Source organism: Colletotrichum abscissum, assembly GCF_030869225.1.
Source record: "Colletotrichum abscissum strain IMI 504890 chromosome Unknown Scaffold_30.1, whole genome shotgun sequence".
In the NCBI taxonomy this organism is placed as follows: domain Eukaryota; kingdom Fungi; phylum Ascomycota; class Sordariomycetes; order Glomerellales; family Glomerellaceae; genus Colletotrichum; species Colletotrichum abscissum.
In genome coordinates, this window is record NW_026850210.1 from 455,906 (window position 1) to 478,363 (window position 22,458).

Here is a 22,458-nt window from a genome sequence, read left to right on the forward strand (position 1 = left end):
AATCCTTCTAGACTTGTAATCTTCACCAATGACATCCAAGCTCTGGAATCTTGTATACCATTCAAACTGGTTTCTTTTTTTGTACACATGATATTTACACGTATTGACAAGCAGTATGAGTACGCGTCAAATGCCAATGTCTTGCATGAGTCTATAATTACGTTGATATAATCTAGAACGAATACTCCTCAACAAAAAGATGAATTCCCTGTGCCCCCGTCCCCTTATGGACCGCCCTCTCATCCGATAATGAGGCCACGCAATTCCTCACGGAACTCGTCAACGACTGCCCACCACAGACAACGATCGACGTCTCGCCGCCCGCAGCCTCGACAGGTTCTCGAATCAAGGCCTCCAGATCAGGACGACAGTTGTACTTCTTCACCATACTCATCATAGACCCGCTCCGGATCCTGGGTGTAAGCGGCACCTCATCGCCCTTTTCCAAGTCTAGTCCCTTTTCCTGACAGCATCCACCATTGCCGCCACTACCATCCACGGAGTCGTCAGAGGCGATCCTTCTGTGTTTCGCAGATGAACTTGAGCTAGAGCTTCCTTCACGGTCTGAGTAGAGAACCGTCGTCGGCTCGCCTTCTTTGGCTTTGCCGGACCGCGTAATGGCGATATGCACCTGCAGCTCGATGCCGTTCTGCTGCGCCCGATCCATCGACTCCCGCAGCCGCTGCGTGTAGAATTCTATTTCTTCACCCTGGCATGCCATGAGAATGAACTCGATCCTCGTAATGCATGTCTTCCTGCGGCTCTGAACGATGCTCTCCAAGATAGGCAGCGTGAAAGACGTCCCCGTAGACGCTGAGATGAGGACCATGGTGTCGTAGATATCCCATCTAGGCGGCGCTCCAAACGGCCCCAGCACGAAGCCCGTAAGCGTCTCCTTCTTCCCAGATGCCTGGACCTTTTCCGCATAGTTGTGCAGTCTCTTAGAGAACCCGCCGTGTTTCCGGACGACGAGCTGGATACTATTGCAGGTACACGTTTCCGGAAGCTGGTGTGCGCACGCAATGGTATACGGGTGTGCCTCAAAGGGCCCGATACGCGGCAGCCAGAGGTATAAGTGTTGCCCCGCCTTCCACGAGAAGTGAACATCCTTAATCGTCAACACTGTCGTCGACGAGCCCGCTGCCCGGATCTGCACCTCGTGTCCCACCCGCTTCATCCCCTTACACGTCGATCTGTTGGGTCGGAGCCTCGTATTCTGCCAGGCAAGGAACGCCCAGCGCGCGAGGCGGTCGAAGCAGATGATGGCGACGGAGAACCAGAGGTACTGCTTCGCGTAGGCCGGAATATGTACGTAGACCAGCCAGATGAAGAGTACCGCCGAAAGGATGTGCTGCAGGAGAAAGAGCTCGTACGCCATGCTACGGAGGGGTCTCATACCCGTGAGGAACGTCCAGATGAGGATCCCCCAGGCCCCGAGTCCGTACTTGATGACGGGCAGGATCCGCAGCTGCGTCTCGACGAAGTCTGCGCGCACCCACTCCGACCAGAAATGGAACCCGTGGACGGTCGCCGTAACGAACATTGTCCTGGCGACCCACCGGTGAAGCCAGCTTAGCCGTTCATGTGAAGCCCCGATGATGAAGCCCACCACGTTGACCTTCATCGCCAGGAGATAAAGGAGGGGCATCTGCATAACAGTCACCCAGGCGTTGCGGAAGCCTATTCGTTCCCAGAAGTACGCGTCCTTGATGACGGCATCGTTGACCATCATGTAGATGATGACGGCCCAGTAGGCCAAAAGGACAAGTACGCGACCGAGTGACGGCGGCGTCGCCCAGCGTAGACCCTTTATCGGGATGTAGAGCTGTGGGTGTCCTGCTTCGCGGACGAGCGCTGTTGATGTCGCCCATATTTGTGTAATAATATTTGAGGGTTTCGTCGGGAATCGAACGGACTCGGTGCGGCATCGCTTGAGTCTGCACATGTCAGCATCAGAGGGTAAACTGCAGACACGGTGGCAATGATGTTCACCTTCTTAGGCCTTCGAAATAATTGAGACCGCGGATGATACCCAGGAACCCGACGACGCCTGCGATTATGTACCAGAAAGACTGTGCGAGCTGAACATTTGTCTCCTGGAATAGCGCCGTTCCCATGGTCATGCCTCCTCCCATACTACTTCCTCCTCCATGATTATGGCTCATCGTGGCGATTGTTGGTGATGAAATTGTGGTTATGAGAGGGCTGTAGGCTGTGCCGTCTTTCGCTGTATATGTTGATTTGCGACTTTGGCGGTTTCCAGTCCCGCCGATTACTGCTTATCGAACCCGTTGTAGCCCGTTTAACGCAGGTTAGTGAGATGTGGAAGTTCGTTGTGAGATGTCGAGAGGTTATTCCAATGGCGCGCCGATGTCATGAGGTAGCGCCAATTCGTGAAACCATCTCACAAAGCAAACACTACCAATCGCATGCGCATAGACTCCCAGATACCATGACTTCGTCCAATAATTGAAATACGAAAAATGAAATCTGCGCCTCGAACAGTTCAGAGGTCCCGGCTATACGGCGTTTGACGGCTGTGAAATCAGCCAAAGGAATGAGGTGTATTGAGCAAGTTCAAGAGGCAAAGACTCTGGGCAGCATAAGCACGTCAAGTGACTGGCCTAAAGACGGACACAAGAGAAATGGTACCAGTAATGAGTACCCGGCTCGGCGGCACAAAATGCGCTGGTTTAGAGAATGGTTAGCGCAACACGGTCCAGCATGCATCCGAACGAGTTTGGCATCGTCAAGGCATGACAACCTGGGCCATGGGGCAAACGAGATGCTTCAAGCAGAGGTGGCTGACGGATGATCCGCTGCCAACTCACGACGGTACGGAATGCCTGAACACGTTTCTCGACGACGGGAGTCTCGGCTACACTTTCACTTTACACCCTCTTCATCGAGAGTTTTATCTATCCTACCGGCTCGGGGGAAAGTTCTCTCTGCTTTAGTTTCTTCCCTGCATGTTTACTAAGTCCTTATCCATCAGATAAAGAGAGGTCTGGGCTCTTAGGTTTGTTTGAATTTACGCGGGTCATGATTCGCTTTTACACAAACTTCGAATTCAAACTCTCAACTTGGTTATCGCTAATGCCCGTCATCCTCTGACCTGCTTTCTCTTCTACAGCTGAGATTCAGAAACAAGCTTGTTTTAATTCTCACCAACTTCCCAAGAATAAGAAGATACCATCGACCATCCAGGCATCAAGCACCATACCCGCCAAATCTCTTCCCCCGTCCAGCTTAGAAACATGCTCACGACAGAAGATCAATCTCAAACCCCCCCGTGAACCCCCCACCTCCCCCCATCTCCCCAGATATCCCCCCTGTCCCTTGTCGAAGAGTGAGAGCGAGTCTGAGTTGACGGACTCTCAAACAGGGGTAGTCCCCCCAATCACAACTGCGCAAACGCCACAATTTGCTCAAAACTTCTCAGTGACATTTACAAACAGCCTCATGATTGGCCACAGCCCTAGTCACGCAGCCAGCAAGCCCCTGCGCATATCGCGGGGCTAGTCTATCTAAGGTTAACTACATCCCTTCCTCTCATGGTCTAACTGTCTAAGCATCAAGCCACCCGTCCCCGCGCGTCCGCCGTCGCCGCCTTTTTGATATCACACGCTGGCATCGCGACGACATTTCATTGTGACTATAGAGCTCGGGGCGATGGCGGAGACGAGACGAGACTGAGAAAGCACTCAAAGACATTACCAGAGCCTCATCAGTCACCCCCACTGAATATGAAAGCCAAGAGTCGTCCCGAAAGTCCCGGCGCGGAGAATCCACCTCGAGAGGGACCTTTGGTTCTTTCATGCATATAGTGAGGGGGAAACATGCAACCATCCAACGTGGTGAAAGTGAAGCTTGGAGCCACTCAGTTCGGTAACAGCAGCCAAAGTGAGCAAGTTTTATCTCTGCTTCCTAGCTTCCTAGCTCTTCCTCCTGCCACCGGGCACAATACCCCCAGCAAGTCATCTTCCTCTCCAGTGCCTCCGACCGGAGGGCGTAACTCAATTCTACCTCGCCATGTGCCGGCTGCCGGATCTAGGCATCCTAGTCCATTCATGATTGAATCCGAGGCTCTCGTTCACCCCTTCAGAACCTCCCAAACCCTCTTTTCCTACCTGTGTAGCTCACTTCAAGGCACAAAACTGAGTCTCGCTCGTTCTCGTGTAACGGTGAGAGAGATTCGGCAAGACCTTCCGCCTCTCTCCACTCCATGGATGCCATTTATCTCACCCAAGTGCTTAGTTCTTCTCACCCAGCCCGCTCGTGAGATATCCGCACTACCCTTGCCAAACAAAACCGCGAGCTCCTCAGGAGCTTTGCTGTTACCCAATCTAAGCTCCTTCGAGACAAACGGCGCAACCAGGCTAGCCCTACAGGAGAGTGCGAGAAAGGGAAACCCCGTTGCTCGGGTCATTCTCCTCCCGCCCATTGACCAATACCCGTCCCACGCGACGCCGGTCTCGTTCATAAACAGCCCGTGTTCCCCTTCGTCTGCTTCACACTTGACATTCCACCATCTTATCAAACCCAATTCCTAATACATGTCCTCTCTCCGCGCTGTGCGCCTCGATACCCAAAGTCCTCTCACATCAAACTACACACATCAACACCAAATTCTCAACATCGCCAGCCTCAATCACCTCAACCGCCAAAATGACCCGCCTCCTCACCCCCCTCCTCCTCCTCGCCTCAACAGCAACAGCTCACTTCTCCATGACCCTCCCCAAACCCCTCGGCGACTCAGACGACAACGAGGCCACCGCCCCCTGCGGCGGCTACACCGCCTCCTCCTCCTCCGCAGCAACAGACTTCTACGTCGAAGGCGATGCCATCGGCATGGAAAACGGCCACCCGCAGACAAACTGGCTCTTCCGCGCCACACTCGACCAGACCGCCGCCTCCGGGTGGACGCAGCTGTTCCCGATCGTCATGCAGACCGGCCTCGGCAACTTTTGCGAGCCCAAAGTGGTGGCGCCGGGGAATTGGACGGGAAAGAGGGGTGTTGTCAGTGTTGTTGCGCATTCGCCTGATGGGCTTTTGTATACCGTGTGTTTTCCTCTCGTCTCTCTCTCTCTCTCTCTCTCTCTCTCTCTCTCTACATCTTCACTCTGTGAACCCTCATCAACAAAGAACAAATCTCACTAACACACCTGCAGTGTGCCGCAGTAAACTTCGTCTCCGGCACAGCCCCAACCCGCTCAGACTGCAAAAACGCAACGGTCACCGTCGACTTCACCTCCGACTCAACCCTCACAGCCCTCCTGAGCGCCAGCGGCTCCTCAAGCAGCGGCAGCCCCTCCTCCGGCTCCTCCTCCGGAACCTCGACCCCGTCCGCCTCGGCCTCGAGCACCGCAAACGCCGCCCCCGGTGCTCTGGTCGGTACCGTCTTCTCCACCGGCGCTGTGGCTGGTCTCTTGGTGTCGTTGACTGCTGCTGTTGGTGGGGCTGCCATGTTCTTCTAGAGTCTCTGAGAAGTCTGGTGGTAGCGGATGATCATGGTTGAGAGGAAGTGTATAGTAGTTGCGACTCTTTATATATGATTATGACCACCTGAGAGACATCGCAGCGGCCTGGAACCTGGCTACCGCCAATATGAAACGAGCATTGCAATCGGAGTGTGCAGAATCAAGTGCGAGTCAACCGCCGGTAACATCACGTAAAGCATCATTGCCAAATGTGATGCGGTAGTACAGGTGACACGTTCAGACCACGGATTGACGATGCGCTGCTCAGTTGAAAGTCAAAATAGATTTACAAAGAATTCACTGCTTGCGCGACTGGACAGTCAGCATGGGCCGTCATAAGTGGATTAAAATGAACACCGTTGTATGTAAGAGGCGTACGGCCTGTCTGTTGTATAAACTACACGAAGCGAATCCGATCGCCAGTAACCCTCCCTCCGTCTATGGGTAATCATAACATAGTAACCAGAGTAATTCTTTAGGCTCGTCCCCGAATCCGCCACGGTCCCCGCGCGCCGGCAGCACCCGCGGCACCAACGCCAAAGTTGTGAAGCCTCTCTCCGATAAGGTAGGCCTCATCTCTTATACGCGCCTTCCAGTTGTTGAAGACGCCAACAATACTCCAGAATGCCATGGCTGCCAGTGCGATGAACGCAGCCGCCGGATAAGAAAGACGATAAATCATCTTGAGTTCGTGGGGCGCAGGTACAGGTACGCCGAGTATGCCTTGTGACTCCAACCAGCCCACGACATACGGAGGTCCGAATATGGCCAAACAGCCGATGAGCAGACCAGGAACAACAAAAGCCCTCGTCAGCACGAGAACATCAGGCTGGAGCCATCCACGACGAAGAACCGCGCGAACGGCTTGCGCCAAGCGAGTACCTTCGTACAGGCTAGTGATAGCCCGCGCTCCGAGCTTGACGTAGAGCAATCCCAGAGTCCAGGATTGTATGACTCTCGCCGTGTGCTGGTTCGACACCACAATGCCGTCTTTGAATTGACCACCATTGTTGGTTCCGATGACATAAGGTGTCGGAGGATACATGTAAGTGTGAAGAGGAATGAGGCAATACAATTCCATAAGTGCCGTAAGGATGAGAGGGAAAACGACCAGAAGAATTGTGTATGCGTAAGCAAGCCTGGCAGTATGGATGCCCATTAGCGCAACCCGCATGGGAGCATCGCTCTGCCACACAGACTGAAGATTTGAAGATGCCCACGTCTTCATTTTGTTGAAGATGGACCGAGCATGGAAGAGGAAATATGCCGTCGAGCCCAGAACGTAAATGCCGATGCTGAAAGCATAAATGTCGTTAGTACGAATGTGGGCTGGGATGAGGACCTTGAACATCTTGCGGCCGAATACGAGGGGTATGATTGTGAAGCTGACGCCCGTGACGGCGGCAAAGATCCAGATGAACATGATGAACAAAAAGACCCTGGCACGGAAGTGTGGAGGAATGTACACCAGCTGGTATTGGTCCGTGGAGTAAAGGTCGGCATCGGGCGTGTCATCTTTGCCATCTAGTCGGGAGTTGCTCTCAGAAACCGGCATGAACACGCGTCGTCCCTTAGGAATCTTGACCTGGTCCGACGCAGGAGTCCGAACAAACTGGCCCTCTTCAATCAGCTGTCCAGTTTGAACGAGGCTTGCTTTCTTGATGGTGAGGATGACCATCTGGTCGGAGGCGATGGTAGATGTCGGCTTCGCCGTGCCACCTTCAAACGTATCTTCCCACGTCTTGGGCACCACCTTGTTTTCTTTATTGACTTCGAGGAGGGCTCGCCTCCACCAGGGAAGGGGAAGCTGATCCGAGCCAGGACGCAACGCCAGGATACCCTCTTCGTCAATGCGGCGTTCACCAAACAGAAACCAAGTCAATCGGAGGCCCCTGGCGCACTTGCGGAACCACCAGGTGTACATGGCATGCAAGGCGTCACTAGGCTTGAAGAACTTGACTGCCAGAGGCATGGCAAAGTTGTAAAACAATAGGTCGACGGGAAATTCCAAGACAGGCTCATTGGAAGAGTAGTGAATCGGCAGGACGCTCGGGAGAGACAGAGCCAGGCCCCACACCACACCTCCTAGACAAACGATGACGAGTGCGCCGTACACAAACGCAGAGAATAGAATCTTTCGCAATTGTGTTACGACGTTGCGTTCGAGTACATCGCGAACGGGGTGGAATTCGGGATCGTCTGGATCACGGATGAAGTCTGCACTGATTAGTTAAAGCGGCTACTGACAAAGGCAGCATAAACTTACAGAGGACGCCTTTCCGCATGATCTTTCGGCACATGGAAACAAACAGGGCAAAGTGGAACATGTACCCCGTTCCCACGAACCAATGTACGAAGATGGAGGTGAGCGGAAAATTGACGGTGAAGGCGACTCGCGATTTCAAAGTGGTTGCTTCAAAGAGGGGCAACAAGGCCACGTCCAAGAGGAGGCCACAGTAAAGTGGGAAGATGAGCATCTCAATACTGATGATGAGAATGACCTTCATAACGCCACTAGCTTGGTTGAGCAAGTCGATCAATGAAGCTTCCCAATCTTGCCCTGTCTGCCCTGTCGAGAATGGTGAACCACGCTTCAAGTAAAGCGCGCTAATTGCTGAAAAGGTGAAGTAGCCGCAAAGAATCGCCCAGAATCGATCCGTGCCTGACCAGTACGACAGTGCAGGGTTGACGGCCGTCGAGGGCTCCGGCACACTGAAGCTGATCACCCATGATCCGGGGTTGAGGATGCTAATGGGGACATCGCGGACAGCGTTCCACGCGTATATGGTTGCATTCGCCGAAAGTGACGCTGCATACTTGGTATTGGCTATGAGGTCGCGGTCGAAGATGGCCCCAAGTATGTCTCCTACGGTAGCAAAAGTACTAGAGAGAAGGGACTTAAAGCTAAGTAGTGCTTCATGACTGATGGCGGAGAAGTTTTGCATCTCGGTGGTTGAAATGATGGGTAGCTCGCTGGTCAGGCTCTCGAGGACCCTGGTTGAAGCACTCGTGAAAATGTCGAACGTCTTCTTCATGAACAAGCCAACGCCATTCTTAGCTGGGAAGCCCATCATGCGTCCTGTTGTGTAGATGAAGCACAAGGTCAGACTAGATAGACCGCTCATGATGCCAACAGCAACGTCCTGGATGAACTTTGTCGCGCTAAAGAGCATTCTCACAAGGCGCATCGGGTTCATGGCAGCCCAGACACTGACGCGTCCCAGGTTGTAAGGAATGAAGACGCAGACGAAGATAGTGACAGAGACAAGCACGACGCAGAAGATGGCGTTCTGGAAGAGACCGGCGATAGGCCCACGCATGCCGATCAATTCCATGATACCCTCGAAGTCTTCGGCGTCGTCAATCGCTTCGGGGTCAAGGCCGGCGGCGACGGCAGCTTCTACGACCTCGCGATCTTGCTCCACGGCGTCTTGATCGTCATCATCCAAGTCGTCGTCAAAGTCGTCGTCGTCGCTGTCATGATCATGGTCATGTTCATGAGCGGCATCGTCATCTCGGCCACCAATATCCAACTCTCGGACCTCGATGTCGCCCCACATGAAATCAGCCACACGGTCCATGACACCCCGCTGAAGAGGCGGCCGCTGGGCTGGCCGACCATCTTCGGTATCTTGAGGCAAGCCGTTGATGTCCTCAAGGGGCTCTTCGGGCAAGCCAACGAACTGCGCCGGGACGACGGCCTCGGGCGGTTGCATCTCTGGCTCGTTGAATCCAAAAAGCCCGTCCTCGTGAATCGGTTCAACTGTCTCAAAATCGTGATCCGCATCGGAGCCGAAATCTGGGGTATTGCTGCGCGGTGGTGTGAATCGGGCTGGGGGAAGACCGAACTCTTGTCCTTGCGGATCAAAGCCAAACGATTGCATTGGCTCCTGAGCCTGGGGTTCGGCCTGCTGCGGTGCAGCATTCAAGCCGGAAAATGACCAACTGTTGTTCGCAAGTGGGTTGATGCTGTTATTCATCTGAGGGCCGTCTGAAACGGAGCGAGGCCGCAGAGGACTTTGGAATGGAGTCGATCTTGAAGGGCTTGCGTCTTCCTCTCCCAGACCGGATTCAAAACCAAAATCTGTTGGAGCTTCCTTCTCTTTGCCCTTTCCTGTTCCGTTGGTACTACCCTCGCCATGTGTTTGCGGCGGCCATGAGAACTGTGGTGTTGAGGGGGCGGGCAGTTGGACCGAGAATGGTGGCGTGGCTTGCGAATCTCGAGAGGTGGAAGACCCTTCAGGTCCAGGTTGGCTCTTTTTCGACTGCGAAGCACCCGATTCTCGGTTCTTTTCCATCATCGACTTGGTGATCCTTGCCCAATAGCCAAGTGGCTCATCCAACTTCTCCTCCTCAATGATTTTAAGAATTTTCTCGGGATCACCATTGGCCTGTCGGTAGATACGAAGGTATTCGTGAACAGTTGCCACCGGGGTCTGCGCGTCCTTGTTGGGACCGCCTTCGGGTGGTGTGTTGAAGTCGAATTCGGGTTCAGGTCCTCCTTGGGCGCGGGACCCGAAACCGCCGTGTCTCCTTCCCGCCGGCAAACCTGCCGGCAGCATAGGTGCTGCGAGCTCGGGCATCGGTTCCCGTTCGTCCCAAGCCATGTGAGGTAAATCATCATGACTTGCGCGTCGACCGCCGGTGGATGATTCATCGTCATCATCCTCGCTGTCACTTGGCCCTCTCAAATCTGCTGCGCCATAGTCATCGAGCATGCCAGCACCATCGTGCGCGTGCGCGTGCTCGTGTTCATGATCATGGTCGTGGAAATGTTGCTCATCTTGGTGTTGCGGTTCGGGCTGCGGTTGGGGTTGTGCGTTGTCGTTGGCGGCAAAGGCGGCTCGCATATTGATTTCGGGTTGTTGCTGAACAACATAGTCGCGGACCAGGATGACGAGAATGAAGGAGATGATGACCAATATCGTGATAATCTGGCCCTCTAGGACGCCAATGATGGTGCGGTTTACAACAGGGTACCGGGTCATATTGCGCAACCAGGAGACGCCGCTCAACAAAGAAGGATGACGGTCGAGAACGGGGTCACTCGTGCCGACGGGCACCGAACTAGAATTGGCAGACGCGGAGGAAGTGATGGATCCGAGCAGCATCCTCATAAGCGCTGCCGTCATTGAATCATTGGTGGTAATGTTAACGCCGTGGAATGATCTGCTAAAGGGCAATGCCTGGCCTTGAATGATATCCTTGAGCATGCCTCCCAAGTTGGCCGGTGTCGTGGTGGGTTCGAGCAGAGGCGAAGCAGGGCAGACATTGGAATTGGCGACTGAGAATGCCACCGAGACGCCTCGGCTCACTGTTGCGTTTGAGCTGTTCCATAGAGCGCCGCTACCCAGACCTTCGTCGCTGACCCAGAACAGGAAGGCCCAGACTGAGCGCATGAGGTAGGGCAACCAGCAAAGCCAAACGCTGATGACGAGTGCGGCTCGCAGCCATACCAGAACGTTTCTGAAGAGGTATTTCGCCATGTGGCCGACGAAGACGTGGGCCGGGAGAGTCTTTGGCATTTTGGGCGAGTAGAGCTTGGTAAAGCGGAAGGGTGTTTTGCACAGCTCGCAGTGCTTCTTCTGGGAGTGTGAGAGCCACTCCATCAAGCAATCTTGGTGAACGTATTTGATACTGCCGCTGCATTTGCATGGGTAGAAGAGCGGCTCTTCGGCGGTCGCCTCGCCTCTACAAATACGGCATGTATCGGGGTCGAGGACGCCGGCATCGTTGGCTTGGGATCGCGGTTTGGCAGCATCGTGCGAGACGGAAGCGGGTTTCGAAGCCGAGAACCGTCGGCGGGAGTGCGCGTAAGCATCGGCGGCTGCCAGCGGTTCCATCGCGGGGTCGTCCATAATGATTCAGTCGTCGAGGTTGGCGGGGGACTTGAGCCCTTTGCAGAAGTGTTTCGTTGTTTAGGAACGCATGAGTGCCTCTCGAAGCAAGGGGCCGGCACAGTGAGAGCGGATCGACAGCGAATTCGGGGTGGAAGTAATCGACAATGATGTCGGTGGAATCGAGAGGTCCGACGTAAGTTCTTTGGTCGAAGCTGCGTGTGCCTAGATAATTATCCGAGTGAACAGATTGCGGGGGAGCGCGGGCTGATTTGCAATGCTCAAGTGACAGCAAACGGCTGCAGCTCCTGCTCTAGACGTCGGGAAACAGTGTAGAAAAAAAGGAGAAGCTGGTTGGGTATCATAAATCGTCAAGTCAAACAAGCCGCTCCAGGATGTTGTGAGGTTGTAGACGCAGTTTCGAGATGGAGAAATCAATCGAAGTCCCCTTGCGCTAAGACGGGATGGTTGAGGTACCGAACATTGAAAGTAAGTGCGAGGGCCTGCTCTTTCCAGGTCTAGTTGTTCGGCTGGCTCCTGCTCTTGCGCGGGTCAAATCCGCAGCGTCCATTCAGTGGTCCGAGCAGGGGTCCGGCCGCCGGGAACCCGAGTCCAGGGTCCGGAGCTTTGCTTCACCCGTTCCGATGAGAAGTGGACATCGCAGATAAGGTAGCTGAGCTAATCCTCCCGGAGGCTATCGGCACGTGATAGGACATGGTTCTGGACCGGGCACCTCAGGAAGAGGCAGCTTCGGCCAACCAGCATAGCAGCAATTGTGCCGCTGTATCATTATGTCATTGTGCCTTGCAACATGTTGCTGCACCTTGACATTTCCATGATTTTCCCACAAAGACTCTCTTTTTTGTATTATTCTAATCCCACTATTGCTGAGGTCTATTGCAAAGCCATCTGATATTAGTCTCGGTAGAGAGCTACAGTTGTCCCAAGTCGCCTGCCAGGCCAGGCTCTTGGGATTCACCTATACATACCTACCAGACTTTAGCTTCTATCAAGCCTTTTCCTCAGGGGCATGTACGATGGAAGAGGCCATGCAAGTAAACCACCCGGATCGTCGATAACAGGTTCTCAGCCAAGGGCATCCAGCACATCATTAGCATCATCATCATCACATGGATTGTGCTAGATGCCGGCCACTCGGTCGCGCCTCCGAGCTCCAACATTCCAAGCTGGTGAGCCACACTTGCGTGCCTGGTAATGCAGTGCTGCGTCACTCCAAGGTTGTGTGGTCCACTTGATTGGACCCCTCATCCGTGCTGGCTGGAATCGCTGGGTTGTTTCGGGGCATTGTGGCTCATGGGCAACCCGACTCTACCAATCATCCAGACTTCGACCGTGCCTCCGACAGCAGGGTTGGTCAATCCGGTGTCTTGCTTGTTGATGTGCTTGGTGCGGAGAGATTATGAGGAGACAGTCAGACATGGGACGGATGGTGTGGATGGCGACAGGCATGGTAGCATGGATGGCGTGGAAGCGAGGATTCATCGGGAGACAGCAAGAAGCCGAGGACCAGGGCTGCAAAGATGAGAAAGGTAAGCTGAGCGTGATGCCTTGCCGTGCTTGCTTTCAAGTTTTCCGCCTGCCTGCTTGTTTCTTGTTAGCTCGTATGTGTGTGGTGTTGGTGTGGTTGGTTGGTTGGTGGCATTGGACGATAGCGACAGCTTGGAGCCGATGACGTTGGTGAGACATTCCACAGCGCGCGTGCTGCTCTGCAAGCTCCCCAGAGTTGCAGGCTTGGAGCAGGCTTGCAGCAGGCTAAGAAGGCCGCTACAGCGACCTAGCGTGCTAGCACAAGCTGAACGTCTCGGTTACCTCACCGGTTTATTATGTCAGCACTCGAGCAAGAAGTACTCTTTTGTATGTAACAACACCCATATTCCACCAAAAGATACAATCTAGGCCTGGCCCGTGCTCTTCCCCTCGGACCACAAAAAACTTGGCCCGTAGGAGCAGGAAGCTGCCAGCCTGGGACGGCCTCTTCTCCTGCCTCCTGCCTCTTGCCTGTGCCTCATCTTTACATTGTACGGTACGCAGGGAAGCGAACGGCAACGAACGCGAAGGGAAGCAGCAGCACATCAACAAGAAACACCACACCTTTTTTCCATCACGGCTACCTCACCTTACTTTTACCCTTTCCCCTCGTCTTCCTGGACTACCTATGGTTGTCCATCATTCTCCCTACTACACTTCTGGGTATTCACTGCCGCCTATCTCGGGTCTGAATCATCTTCCACCAAACACAGCATCAACGTTTTCACCGAAAAGACCCCTTCGGACGCCCTGAAGCAAAACTATCGCCATTCTGAAGGTAGATCATCAACTCCTAGCTCCACAATCCAACCCCCAAAGTGGCTCCCCCTCTTCGGCCCTCCCCTGCAGCTTCATCGTTCCGAAGGCACTCGTTTGGCAGTTTGCTGCGTATTAGCTACGCAACCCACATACGTTCGTTCACGCAGCTCTAGCCTCTGGGTTGCCCAGCCCGGTCCAGGCCGCCTAAAGCAGCCCATGTCCGCCGCCGACTGGGAACTGCGACATCTGAAAATCATCAGAGCTTCTACGCAACCCTCCCGCTGATTTCTTTTTTCCCACCATTCCCAACCTTGATCTCGTTTCTATCTTTCTTCCTCAATATCCTCTGCGATACCTCTCTTTACATTACCCAGCTGATCACTGTCTGTTATCAGTAGTTCGGCGCAGTCTCGAGTCCTCCGCTGTATCATCCTCGACGCACGCACCAGTTTTCCCGACTAACGGTACCCTGCGATAAGGAAAACACCAAATCACGTCACTGACGCGAGCTGCGTGGTATTCCCAGACCACAACCTCCGCCATGGAGGCTTCCAGTGGCTATGCCAGTAACGGCTATCCGAAAGCTCCGAATGGAAAGATCAACGGCAAGATGAACGGCCAGGCCGTGACAATCAAGAGGAGGACAACGCCTACAAGAGGGCCCTCATTCTTCCGCCGTTCGTTCAACATCTTGGCGAGGTATGTTCCCAATCCTCAGCCGCCACCGTCACAACGGCGGTGTGCATATCGTGAGGTGTATTTGGACTGACACTAATTTTTTAGAATCCTGACGTGGTATTCCCTTATCTCGATCCTCTTCCGCTGTCCCGCAAACCTCGAAGCTTGCGACGAGTCCTCCCCAAAGATTTGCAAGCCCTACTTCCAGCTGAAGCAGGCTGTATTACCTCATGTCGAGCCCTATTATGATACCTATGCCGCCCCCTACGTTGAGAAGGCTGCCCCCTACTACGACATTGCCAACGAGAGGGTCTTCGTCCCTACCAAGGCTTATGCCACAAAGTACGGCGCCCCTCGTCTCCAGCAAGCCCAGTCGTACGGCCAGGCACAATGGGAGAAGAACATCCAGCCGCAGTTGTCTGTCTACCAAAAGTTGGCCCAAGACAAGTATGATCAGACAGTTGCACCTCACGTTGCCAAGGCCTCCACCACCGTTGGCCCGTACTACGACATTGCGCGCACAAGTGCTCTTCAAACCTACCACGATGTTCTCTTTCCCTCGTACCAATTCGTACAGCCTTACGCCGCCCAGGGCTACGCCGTCGCCTCTCAGTTTACCACCGAGACGGCTGTCCCTTCTGCCTACTGGGCATGGAACAAGACCTACAGCTTCCTCGATGCCACTGTTTGGCCCCAGTTCCGGGTTTTGTACATTGAGAATGTCGAGCCTCAGCTAGCTAGGATAGGACAGCGTCTCGGCCGCTACAAGAACAAGACCAAGGGGTCGCTCGAAAACGTCTCCGAGAGGTAAGAAGAAAGCGATACCCTCTTCTCCTATTGCTTAAAGACCACTCATTTACCAGTGCTGTGTACAGTGGTTCTGCCAAGGCTTCTTCCTTCACAAAGCCCGCGGCTTCTACGGCCTCGTCCCTCTCCTCGTCTGCTTCCTCGGTAGTTTCATCGGCCACTGAGAAGGCGTCCACGGCCATTGAGAGCGCTCACATTCCCGACGCATCCGAGGTGGCCCAACACGACCACTCTGAGCAGGTTCATGCGCCCCCGCCTGGCGAGAATGAGTCCGACATTCGCAAGACCGCCAGAGAGACTGTTATCGAAGACCTGAGCAGCTGGCAGGCCAAGTTCGCCAAGGCAGCTGACGAGGGTGCTTCTGAAATCGAAGATCGCGTTGAGGAGATCTCCCAGCGCGTCATCAAGGAGAGAGCGCATGGACAGGGCAGAACCCTTGTCACCGAGCTTCAGGATGCTGCCAAGTCTGAGGTTGACGCTCTGCAAAAGCAAATCATCAAGCTCGTCCAGAAGTCTGTTGATGCCCCGGAATCCGCCCAAGATGAGCTGCTCGCCAGTGTCCGCAAGGCTGGCCTCAACGTCAAGGAGAAGGCTCAAAAGATCCGTGCCTGGAAGGCCGAGTACGAGACTGAAATCGAAACCTCCGTCTCTGAGGCGGCCGATACCCACTTCAAGATCCTCGAGAGTATTCGCGACCTTGCCCTTCAGCGTATTGGAATGAAGTGGGCATGGATGGACGGCATCACCTACAAAGATTGGGCCAAGTACCACGAGCTGAAGGACCGCTTCGCCGAGTGGATGAGCGATCTGAAGAAGCTCATCATCACTCATCCCGGCCTAGAGGCAGCCCGCGAGGCTTCTAACGAAGTTGAGGATTCCGGTATGGCTGTCGCTCAATCTGCAGCCCAGGAACTCGCCAGGCTCAAGCAGGTCGGTCTCTGGAAGCTCGCTGCAAAGGACTCCTCCGACAACTTCGACAGTGAGACGGCGCGCCTTGCTGCCGAGGAAGCCGATCGTGCGCGTGAAGCTGAGCTCGCTGCTGCTGAGGCCGCCAAGCTTGCTGAGGCCTCTGCTGCTGAAGCTGCCGCCACCGCTTCCGAAGCAATCTCCATCCCCGAGGAAGATCCTCTAGAGTCTGCTGCCAGCGTCATCGAAGACAAGTCCCCCGCCTCCAATCTCAACGAGGCCGGGGCCGCGAGCTCTGTCAGCAGTGTCGCCAGCGAGGTCAAGGAAAGTGTGAGCAGTGCCATTCCCGCTGTTTCTTCCGCTGTGTCCGAGTCCGTCAGCAGCGCCGCTAGCCAAGTCTCCAGCGCTGTGTCCGGCAGCTCTTCCAGCGTTGCTTCGGAGCCCGACCTGGCGTCCACCATCATCCCTGGTCAGGACCAGACCTACATCGTCGATAACGATGGAACGTCGCCTGCAGGCGATGAAGAGAATGCCGTGCCTGGAGAGAAGTTGGAAGAGGAGATCATCTCTGAGTCGGTCGAGGATAAGCCTGTTGCTGCAGCCACCGAGTCTGTGAAGCCGGCCTTTCTGGGAGCTGCCGCCCAATCCGTGCCCAGCCGGGTTCCCATCTTGGATGACGACGAAGACGAGGAGAGCATTTCGTCTAGAGCCCAAGAGGCCTACTCCGCCGCTGTCTCTAAGGCATCTGAGCAGTACTCGTCCGCCAGCGCCGCCATCTCCATTAAGATCTACGGCACCCCCCAGCCCACGGCTGAGAAGCTAGTGGCGTCTGCCTCTGGTATCTATGCAGCTGCCATCGCGTCAGCGAGTGCCAAGTATGACGAAGCTGTCAAGGCCGCCTCGAATGCCCTTTACGGCACCGTGGCTCCCAAGCCTACTCCCTCGTACGACTGGTCCAGCGTCAAGGCTATCGCAATGCAGCGTTTGAACGAAGGACGTTTGGCGGCTGAGCAGCAGTACGAGAGCGCCAAGATTAAGCTCGGCCTAGCTACCGCCACTCCCACTTCCACCGTCGACAAGCTTCTCGAGCAGGCCAAATACAACTACTACGCCGGCCTCGGTGTGGCTCACGCACGTTACTCTGAATTCATGGCCGCCGCCTCGGCTGCCATGAGCTCCGCGACTGCTACCTCCACCCCAACTAACATTGCCGGTACCGCATCTTCGGCTGCATCCTCAGCTGCATCAGTTGCCACCCGCTCGGCTGATGCGGTGGCCTCCGGCGCGCAAAAGGAAGCTATGGCTGTCGCTTCTGCGGTCAGCGACGGGTTCTCGGCGGCTGCTTCCATCGTCAGCGATTCCGTGTCCGCAGGTGTCCAGGAGGTTGTCGATGCTGCGCAGGCCATTGAGAAGGGTGTTTCTGACACCTGGGAGGCTGTTGTCAGCCGCGCCAGCGTTCAGATCTACGGCAAGCCCACTCCCACCGCATGGTACGATAACGCCTACAGTGGCGCCGGACAGTACGCCTCGCAGGCTACTGCCGCTGTTGTCGAGAGTCTCGCTGCCGCGCAGGTCCAAGCTGCCAAGCAGTACGAGGACATGAGCAAGCTCGTCTCTGAGCTCCTTGTGGGCAAGGAGCCTACCGTCTCCGAGAGCGTCCTGGCTCGCTTGCAGGCTGCCTACTCCACGGGCATCGCCTCCGCTGCCAGCATTGCCAGTGCTGCTTCCGCAACTGTGTCTTCCGCTGCCTCGGCTGTGACGGATGCCGTCAAGGAGACCGTTCAGCACGTCCGTGATGAGTTGTAAACAGCTCATAGCACATCCAACACCTCCTGAAATACCATGAACACATACGATTACATGAGTAATAGCACACGAAATCATCTCAACCCCCCCCCCCCCCCCCGCCTGAAGAGGCAAATACTTCCATCACGCTCTTTCACGTACCAGATACCCTCGCGCCTCGAGTATCGTGGCCGACTAGTCTCAAAAAATTTCTTTTCTGTCCTGCCCTCGTCTGGCTACTTTCTAGCGCCTTTCCTGAAGCCATGAAAATTGTTGTTCGTCGCTACGTTTCTTCAGAAAAAGACGTTTAGCATCTGATTCCTATTTCACGCGTTGGAGGTGGAGGAGCAAAGGAGGAGGTAAGGTAAAGACGAGGCTGACTTGTGGTACAATGTGGCAGGGCACGGAGCTGGCGTTTTGACAGTGGGAAACTGGGATCGCGGTTCTTTGGGGATACAATGACCGGCTGGCCCAATACTATTTCACCTTTACGTTTATGTATGCTCACGTGTTATGTCTGTCTGTATAATTACAGTTTGTGAAAAGAAAAGATTTGATTCGAACGGAGCACTGCCTGTGAATATTGACATGATGAAACTCTTGGGCGGGTGATGCGAACGGAGTGCGTGAGTCCATGATGAAATACGTACATTTTCCGGCGATGGATACTGTTTTGACAGCTCCCATCTGTCGACATGAGACAGGCTCACTTTTAAAGGGTAGGTTTGTGTCATCACTCACTGGGAAAGGGGTTTGTCCAGACTTGGTTGACGACGCGATGATGATGTCAATTTCTACTGCCTCGGAGTAGTGTGTGTGAACGGGAACCTCTGGATGCGAAGTCTTCAGCAAGGCGAACGGCCAGCTGGCTTTCAAGGCCGATTCATTGCGTTAGTCATATTACGATATGCCTGCCCCCCTCAGTCCGCTCCCGAGTCCCCCTTTCTTGAAAGGACGCTGGTGTTGATCAAGATATCGTGGATGGAGGCTGTTGTTGGAGGCGAAGTCTGAATTTGTTCACGTCGAGATGCCTGGGATGTCCTGGGGAAGGGGGGTTAGTTGCCATGTCAAGGTTGAGCTACAGGAAGATAAAGATATATCAGATGGATTGATAATCAGAAGGGTCTTTACATTTCTCTCACTCGTTGATGAATTTGACGTCGTTACAAAATTACATCAGTACATATAACGCCTGTCCCGCACGCCCACCATGATACCCCGTCATGGCCAGGAGGTTTGCTTCACATGTCCCTGAGACCGCATGGTGCAATATGAAATATCGAGGATAGGACTGGGATATTGTTCCGCTTCCACGGGCTACTGCTTCGAGCTTCGTTTGTTTTGTCATGACCAGCTTCCTTGCATCCGTTTTACATTGGGCCTAGTAGAGAGCCTCCTTGAATCCTTCGTAAATCGCCCCTGTATCAAATACCAGGTGTATCTATATTTGATAGTCATTTAGAATCATTTCAGGGTGCTCGAGAACAGGGAAGCCATGTCTTTTGGATGTTGCTGGTTTCCCGCTTGCAAGAGGGGAAGAGCGAGAAGTTGAGAAACTCGCTCATACTGACGAACCAAAGCATCATGCATAAAATTGTCTTTCATCTTTTGCAACTTTGCTGTAATGGTACGATGAAATTGACATACCTACCTTGAATCGGAGTAAAGCTAAATGAAGCGACTGTGATGGGATGGGGTAACCGAATACATCACCCTTTCCCTCAGGGGCATCTTATGCTCCTCACCAACGTCACCTTGGCCCGACCAGCCCGCCCATCAGGAGTCGGCGTAGGTATTATTCGTCGACATCTCAGCGTTGTCCAAGGTGACAGTGTACACAATCAAGATGTGTAATACTCATAATCCTGATTGTATAGGTTGGGCCTGAATTATGGAGGACACGTAGAGTGCTATATACCTGATAATTAATTGATCATGTTCCTTTTACGCAGTACCTTGGGCCTGCTTCTTGAGAAGGTTTGCACGGCATCTAGCTTCTCACCATCACCGTCGTGCCTCCAGAGCGAATCGCGATCAATGGGCAATAATAAATGGCGTCTCCTCGCTGCCTGAATCTTTCAACATTCAGGTGTCACAGGGCCAGACACCGGTTTCCGGTCGCGGCCCAGACCGGCCTGTTTTTGGGTTTGAGTTGGAGAATCCCCCGGACAGCTACCTTGGAGCGCATCAAGTAGTGACCTTTCCCGCCGCCGAAGCGGTACAGGATCCCACGAAGGGGTGGAACATATGCGTGATCTACAGTGGATTCATGGCCATGTAATGGCCATGTACAAGCCATGATGGAGTTCCGCGTTACTCAACACAAGGCAGCGAGATAAAGAGCGATGAGGTGACACAGGTTCCCCTATCTTGACACACACCGCTATGGCGAGACCCGCGATTTGACTGTCACAATAAGAATCAAATAGAGGACTGTTTATCTTGGATTATTCTCTTGGAGCTGGACAGGCCATGATGGATGATCTATTGGTCTGCAGAGTCATGTCTTTCACGTTCAGGATCGCCAAGCTTGACTTAAAGAGTCCGCAGTCGACATTTCCCCTTGGAAAAATTGAGCCTTTGAGGAGGATCGTGCAAATACAGTTGCTACAAGTCTTGATAAATGTTCTTCAATCATAGTCAGAGGCATTTCATGTAGAAATGGCACTGGCCAGGTCCCCCATGCTGACCTTGCAGAAGCGAACGAATGGGGCAGGCGGGAAGCCTTTAGATTCGCCCGCTCGCAAAGGGTGTACGGAGTTTTCAGTCAGTTACTTGCGAGCTGGAGTCTCACATCTGCTGAGCAGGCAGCAGAATTATTTCCAACATGTCTTTTTCCCTTTGCCCCGCGTTTGTGGTGCTTGATAGTCGGACCGAGCGTATCGTGGGCCCCGGAGTGTCTCTCTTTCCGTCACCTGGAGTTTGGGAATGAGACAGGGTGAGAAGACGTTGGAATCGTTCATGGAAAGTTCCTTAAATTATAAGGATCTACCGTCATCTTGGAAGACAACCGACGTGACGAGTTGGGCGAGCAGAAGATCGAGTCGTCGATGTGTTGATGGCTCCTGTCAGTCTCTGGCCTAACCCTGCTGGGGCCACCGCGAGGAATAAGCTAGTGACGGATCTTTCCAGAGTACGAGTGTTCGTAGTCAGTACGAAAGCCCCTCTTCAAGGAGTCTACGTAGTATGAGGACTGGAGGAGGGGGCCCCTTGACGAAAGTCTGTCATTCCAACCGGGGATGGATGGGCAATTAAAGCTGCCGGGTGCCGCGATGTGGATAGGAAAAGGCGATTACTGCAGTCTGCGGTAGTGGTGTCGGAGATAATGTGGGTGCCTCTCACTCGACGAGGTTTTTAGTGTTTAGGCAGCCAAATAAAAAAAAGAGGAGGACGCCAACGACCATCCTGGGAGCGGAACCTAGGGACGGAAAGGCAGCGCCAAGTGCCGTGGTGAGATGGACTTCTGTGACGGAGCCGTTGTCTGCCCAGGTTGAAGAGTCTATCTGTAAGGTATTACGTATATTTGGTACGGATACTCAAGTTCCCATCTGGAAGTTATTTCCCATTAATAGGAGGAAGGAATTGGCGAGCGAAGGAGGAACTTGAGCCCATGACGAGGGAAGGGGAGACGCCTCAATGTGCCTGGATGCCAAGAAAGTCAGTGACAGGTCCCCCGTCCAAACCTCCACGATCTGTTGGTACGTGTATTCCAGACCTAGTCGCCTGGTCCATTGAGCAGCCAAAGTAGGTAAGGTGAGTTTGGTGCCGAAGCCTGAAGCGCCTTGATCCATGAATGACGGACACGGACTCCGTTCAGACGCCCAGCAATAGTCTGCAGTATCCATACTCTGTATGGGGTTCTCGTACACTAGAGCGAAAGAGAGAACGAGAATTGTGTGAGAGCACAGCAAAACTGGGCAAGGCAGCCGTCGATGGCGGCAGGGTTAGCACAGGTAGCGGTCCGCTTTACGCTGCTCAGCTCTTCTGCACTGCTGGCGCTGCCGGGTGTTTCTTGGGATGCTAGCCAGGATGAGGGACACTAAGACGGTAAAACGAGCCTCAGCTTACTCATGCTTCAGTGTGGAGGATGCTGATGGATGATGAGAGAGCAGCCAACGTCGGGCGTCAGTGGTGGGCTAAGTAGTCCGAGCCTTAGTTCGATGCGGTTCCCGAGGATGTGCGTGCTGATCAGACGTAGCGTATCCGTATCTTATGGACAAGCGGATTGCCATATAAGAGAAGCCCATTGGGAGGGGAAACGGGTAAGTCAATACGGAGTATCGTATATTCCTGGGACAAACTGGGCAAAGACGTGTGCTGGACTCTGCGTTTTCCTCTTTCGTTATTCGAGAATGAACATGTGAGGACCTGATTCGAGATAATCGCCCAACGTGTCTTGGAGAGGAGAAGCAGTGGGCCCTGGAGTATCTGCTTCCTGAATGGTGCTCTCGTACATTCGAGTGCCAAGATCCAGAATTATTGGCTCTCCATGTTGAATCAGTTTTGTCAATGCAATATGAGTGAGTGTTCAATAATGGGTGAGAGGTGAGAGGTGCGAGAGGAGGTTGATGGCAAAAGGAAGGTTGAGGTACAGAAGGTACGTACTGTTCCCCCCGGCAAGTTCAGCCCCGATTGCCCGGGAGGGGCCCACATCGCAG

General features: G+C 53.9%; 5 protein-coding genes across 5 annotated transcripts; 3 read left to right on the forward strand and 2 right to left on the reverse strand.

Moving 5' to 3' along the window:
* Window positions 1-172: 172 nt before the first annotated feature.
* On the reverse strand, window positions 173-2,165 carry CABS01_11270 (ferric reductase like transmembrane component; the record flags this gene model as incomplete). The annotated part of the gene is made up of 2 exons (XM_060544625.1): window positions 173-1,937; window positions 1,993-2,165. 2 exons carry the CDS (start codon window positions 2,163-2,165, stop codon window positions 173-175), a joined length of 1,938 nt encoding a protein of 645 aa, XP_060397873.1.
* Window positions 2,166-3,839: 1,674 nt separating this feature from the next.
* CABS01_11271 (uncharacterized protein) lies at window positions 3,840-4,553 on the forward strand (the record flags this gene model as incomplete). The annotated part of the gene is made up of 1 exon (XM_060544626.1): window positions 3,840-4,553. One exon carries the CDS (start codon window positions 3,840-3,842, stop codon window positions 4,551-4,553), a length of 714 nt encoding a protein of 237 aa, XP_060397874.1.
* A 115-nt stretch (window positions 4,554-4,668) lies between these two features.
* Window positions 4,669-5,477, forward strand: CABS01_11272 (uncharacterized protein; the record flags this gene model as incomplete). The annotated part of the gene is made up of 2 exons (XM_060544627.1): window positions 4,669-5,061; window positions 5,172-5,477. 2 exons carry the CDS (start codon window positions 4,669-4,671, stop codon window positions 5,475-5,477), a joined length of 699 nt encoding a protein of 232 aa, XP_060397875.1.
* Window positions 5,478-5,955: 478 nt separating this feature from the next.
* Window positions 5,956-11,338, reverse strand: CABS01_11273 (uncharacterized protein; the record flags this gene model as incomplete). The annotated part of the gene is made up of 2 exons (XM_060544628.1): window positions 5,956-7,697; window positions 7,747-11,338. 2 exons carry the CDS (start codon window positions 11,336-11,338, stop codon window positions 5,956-5,958), a joined length of 5,334 nt encoding a protein of 1,777 aa, XP_060397876.1.
* Window positions 11,339-14,165: 2,827 nt separating this feature from the next.
* CABS01_11274 (uncharacterized protein) lies at window positions 14,166-17,821 on the forward strand (the record flags this gene model as incomplete). The annotated part of the gene is made up of 3 exons (XM_060544629.1): window positions 14,166-14,323; window positions 14,408-15,109; window positions 15,166-17,821. The coding sequence occupies 3 exons, from the start codon at window positions 14,166-14,168 to the stop codon at window positions 17,819-17,821; spliced, it is 3,516 nt and encodes a 1,171-aa protein (XP_060397877.1).
* Window positions 17,822-22,458: the final 4,637 nt, after the last annotated feature.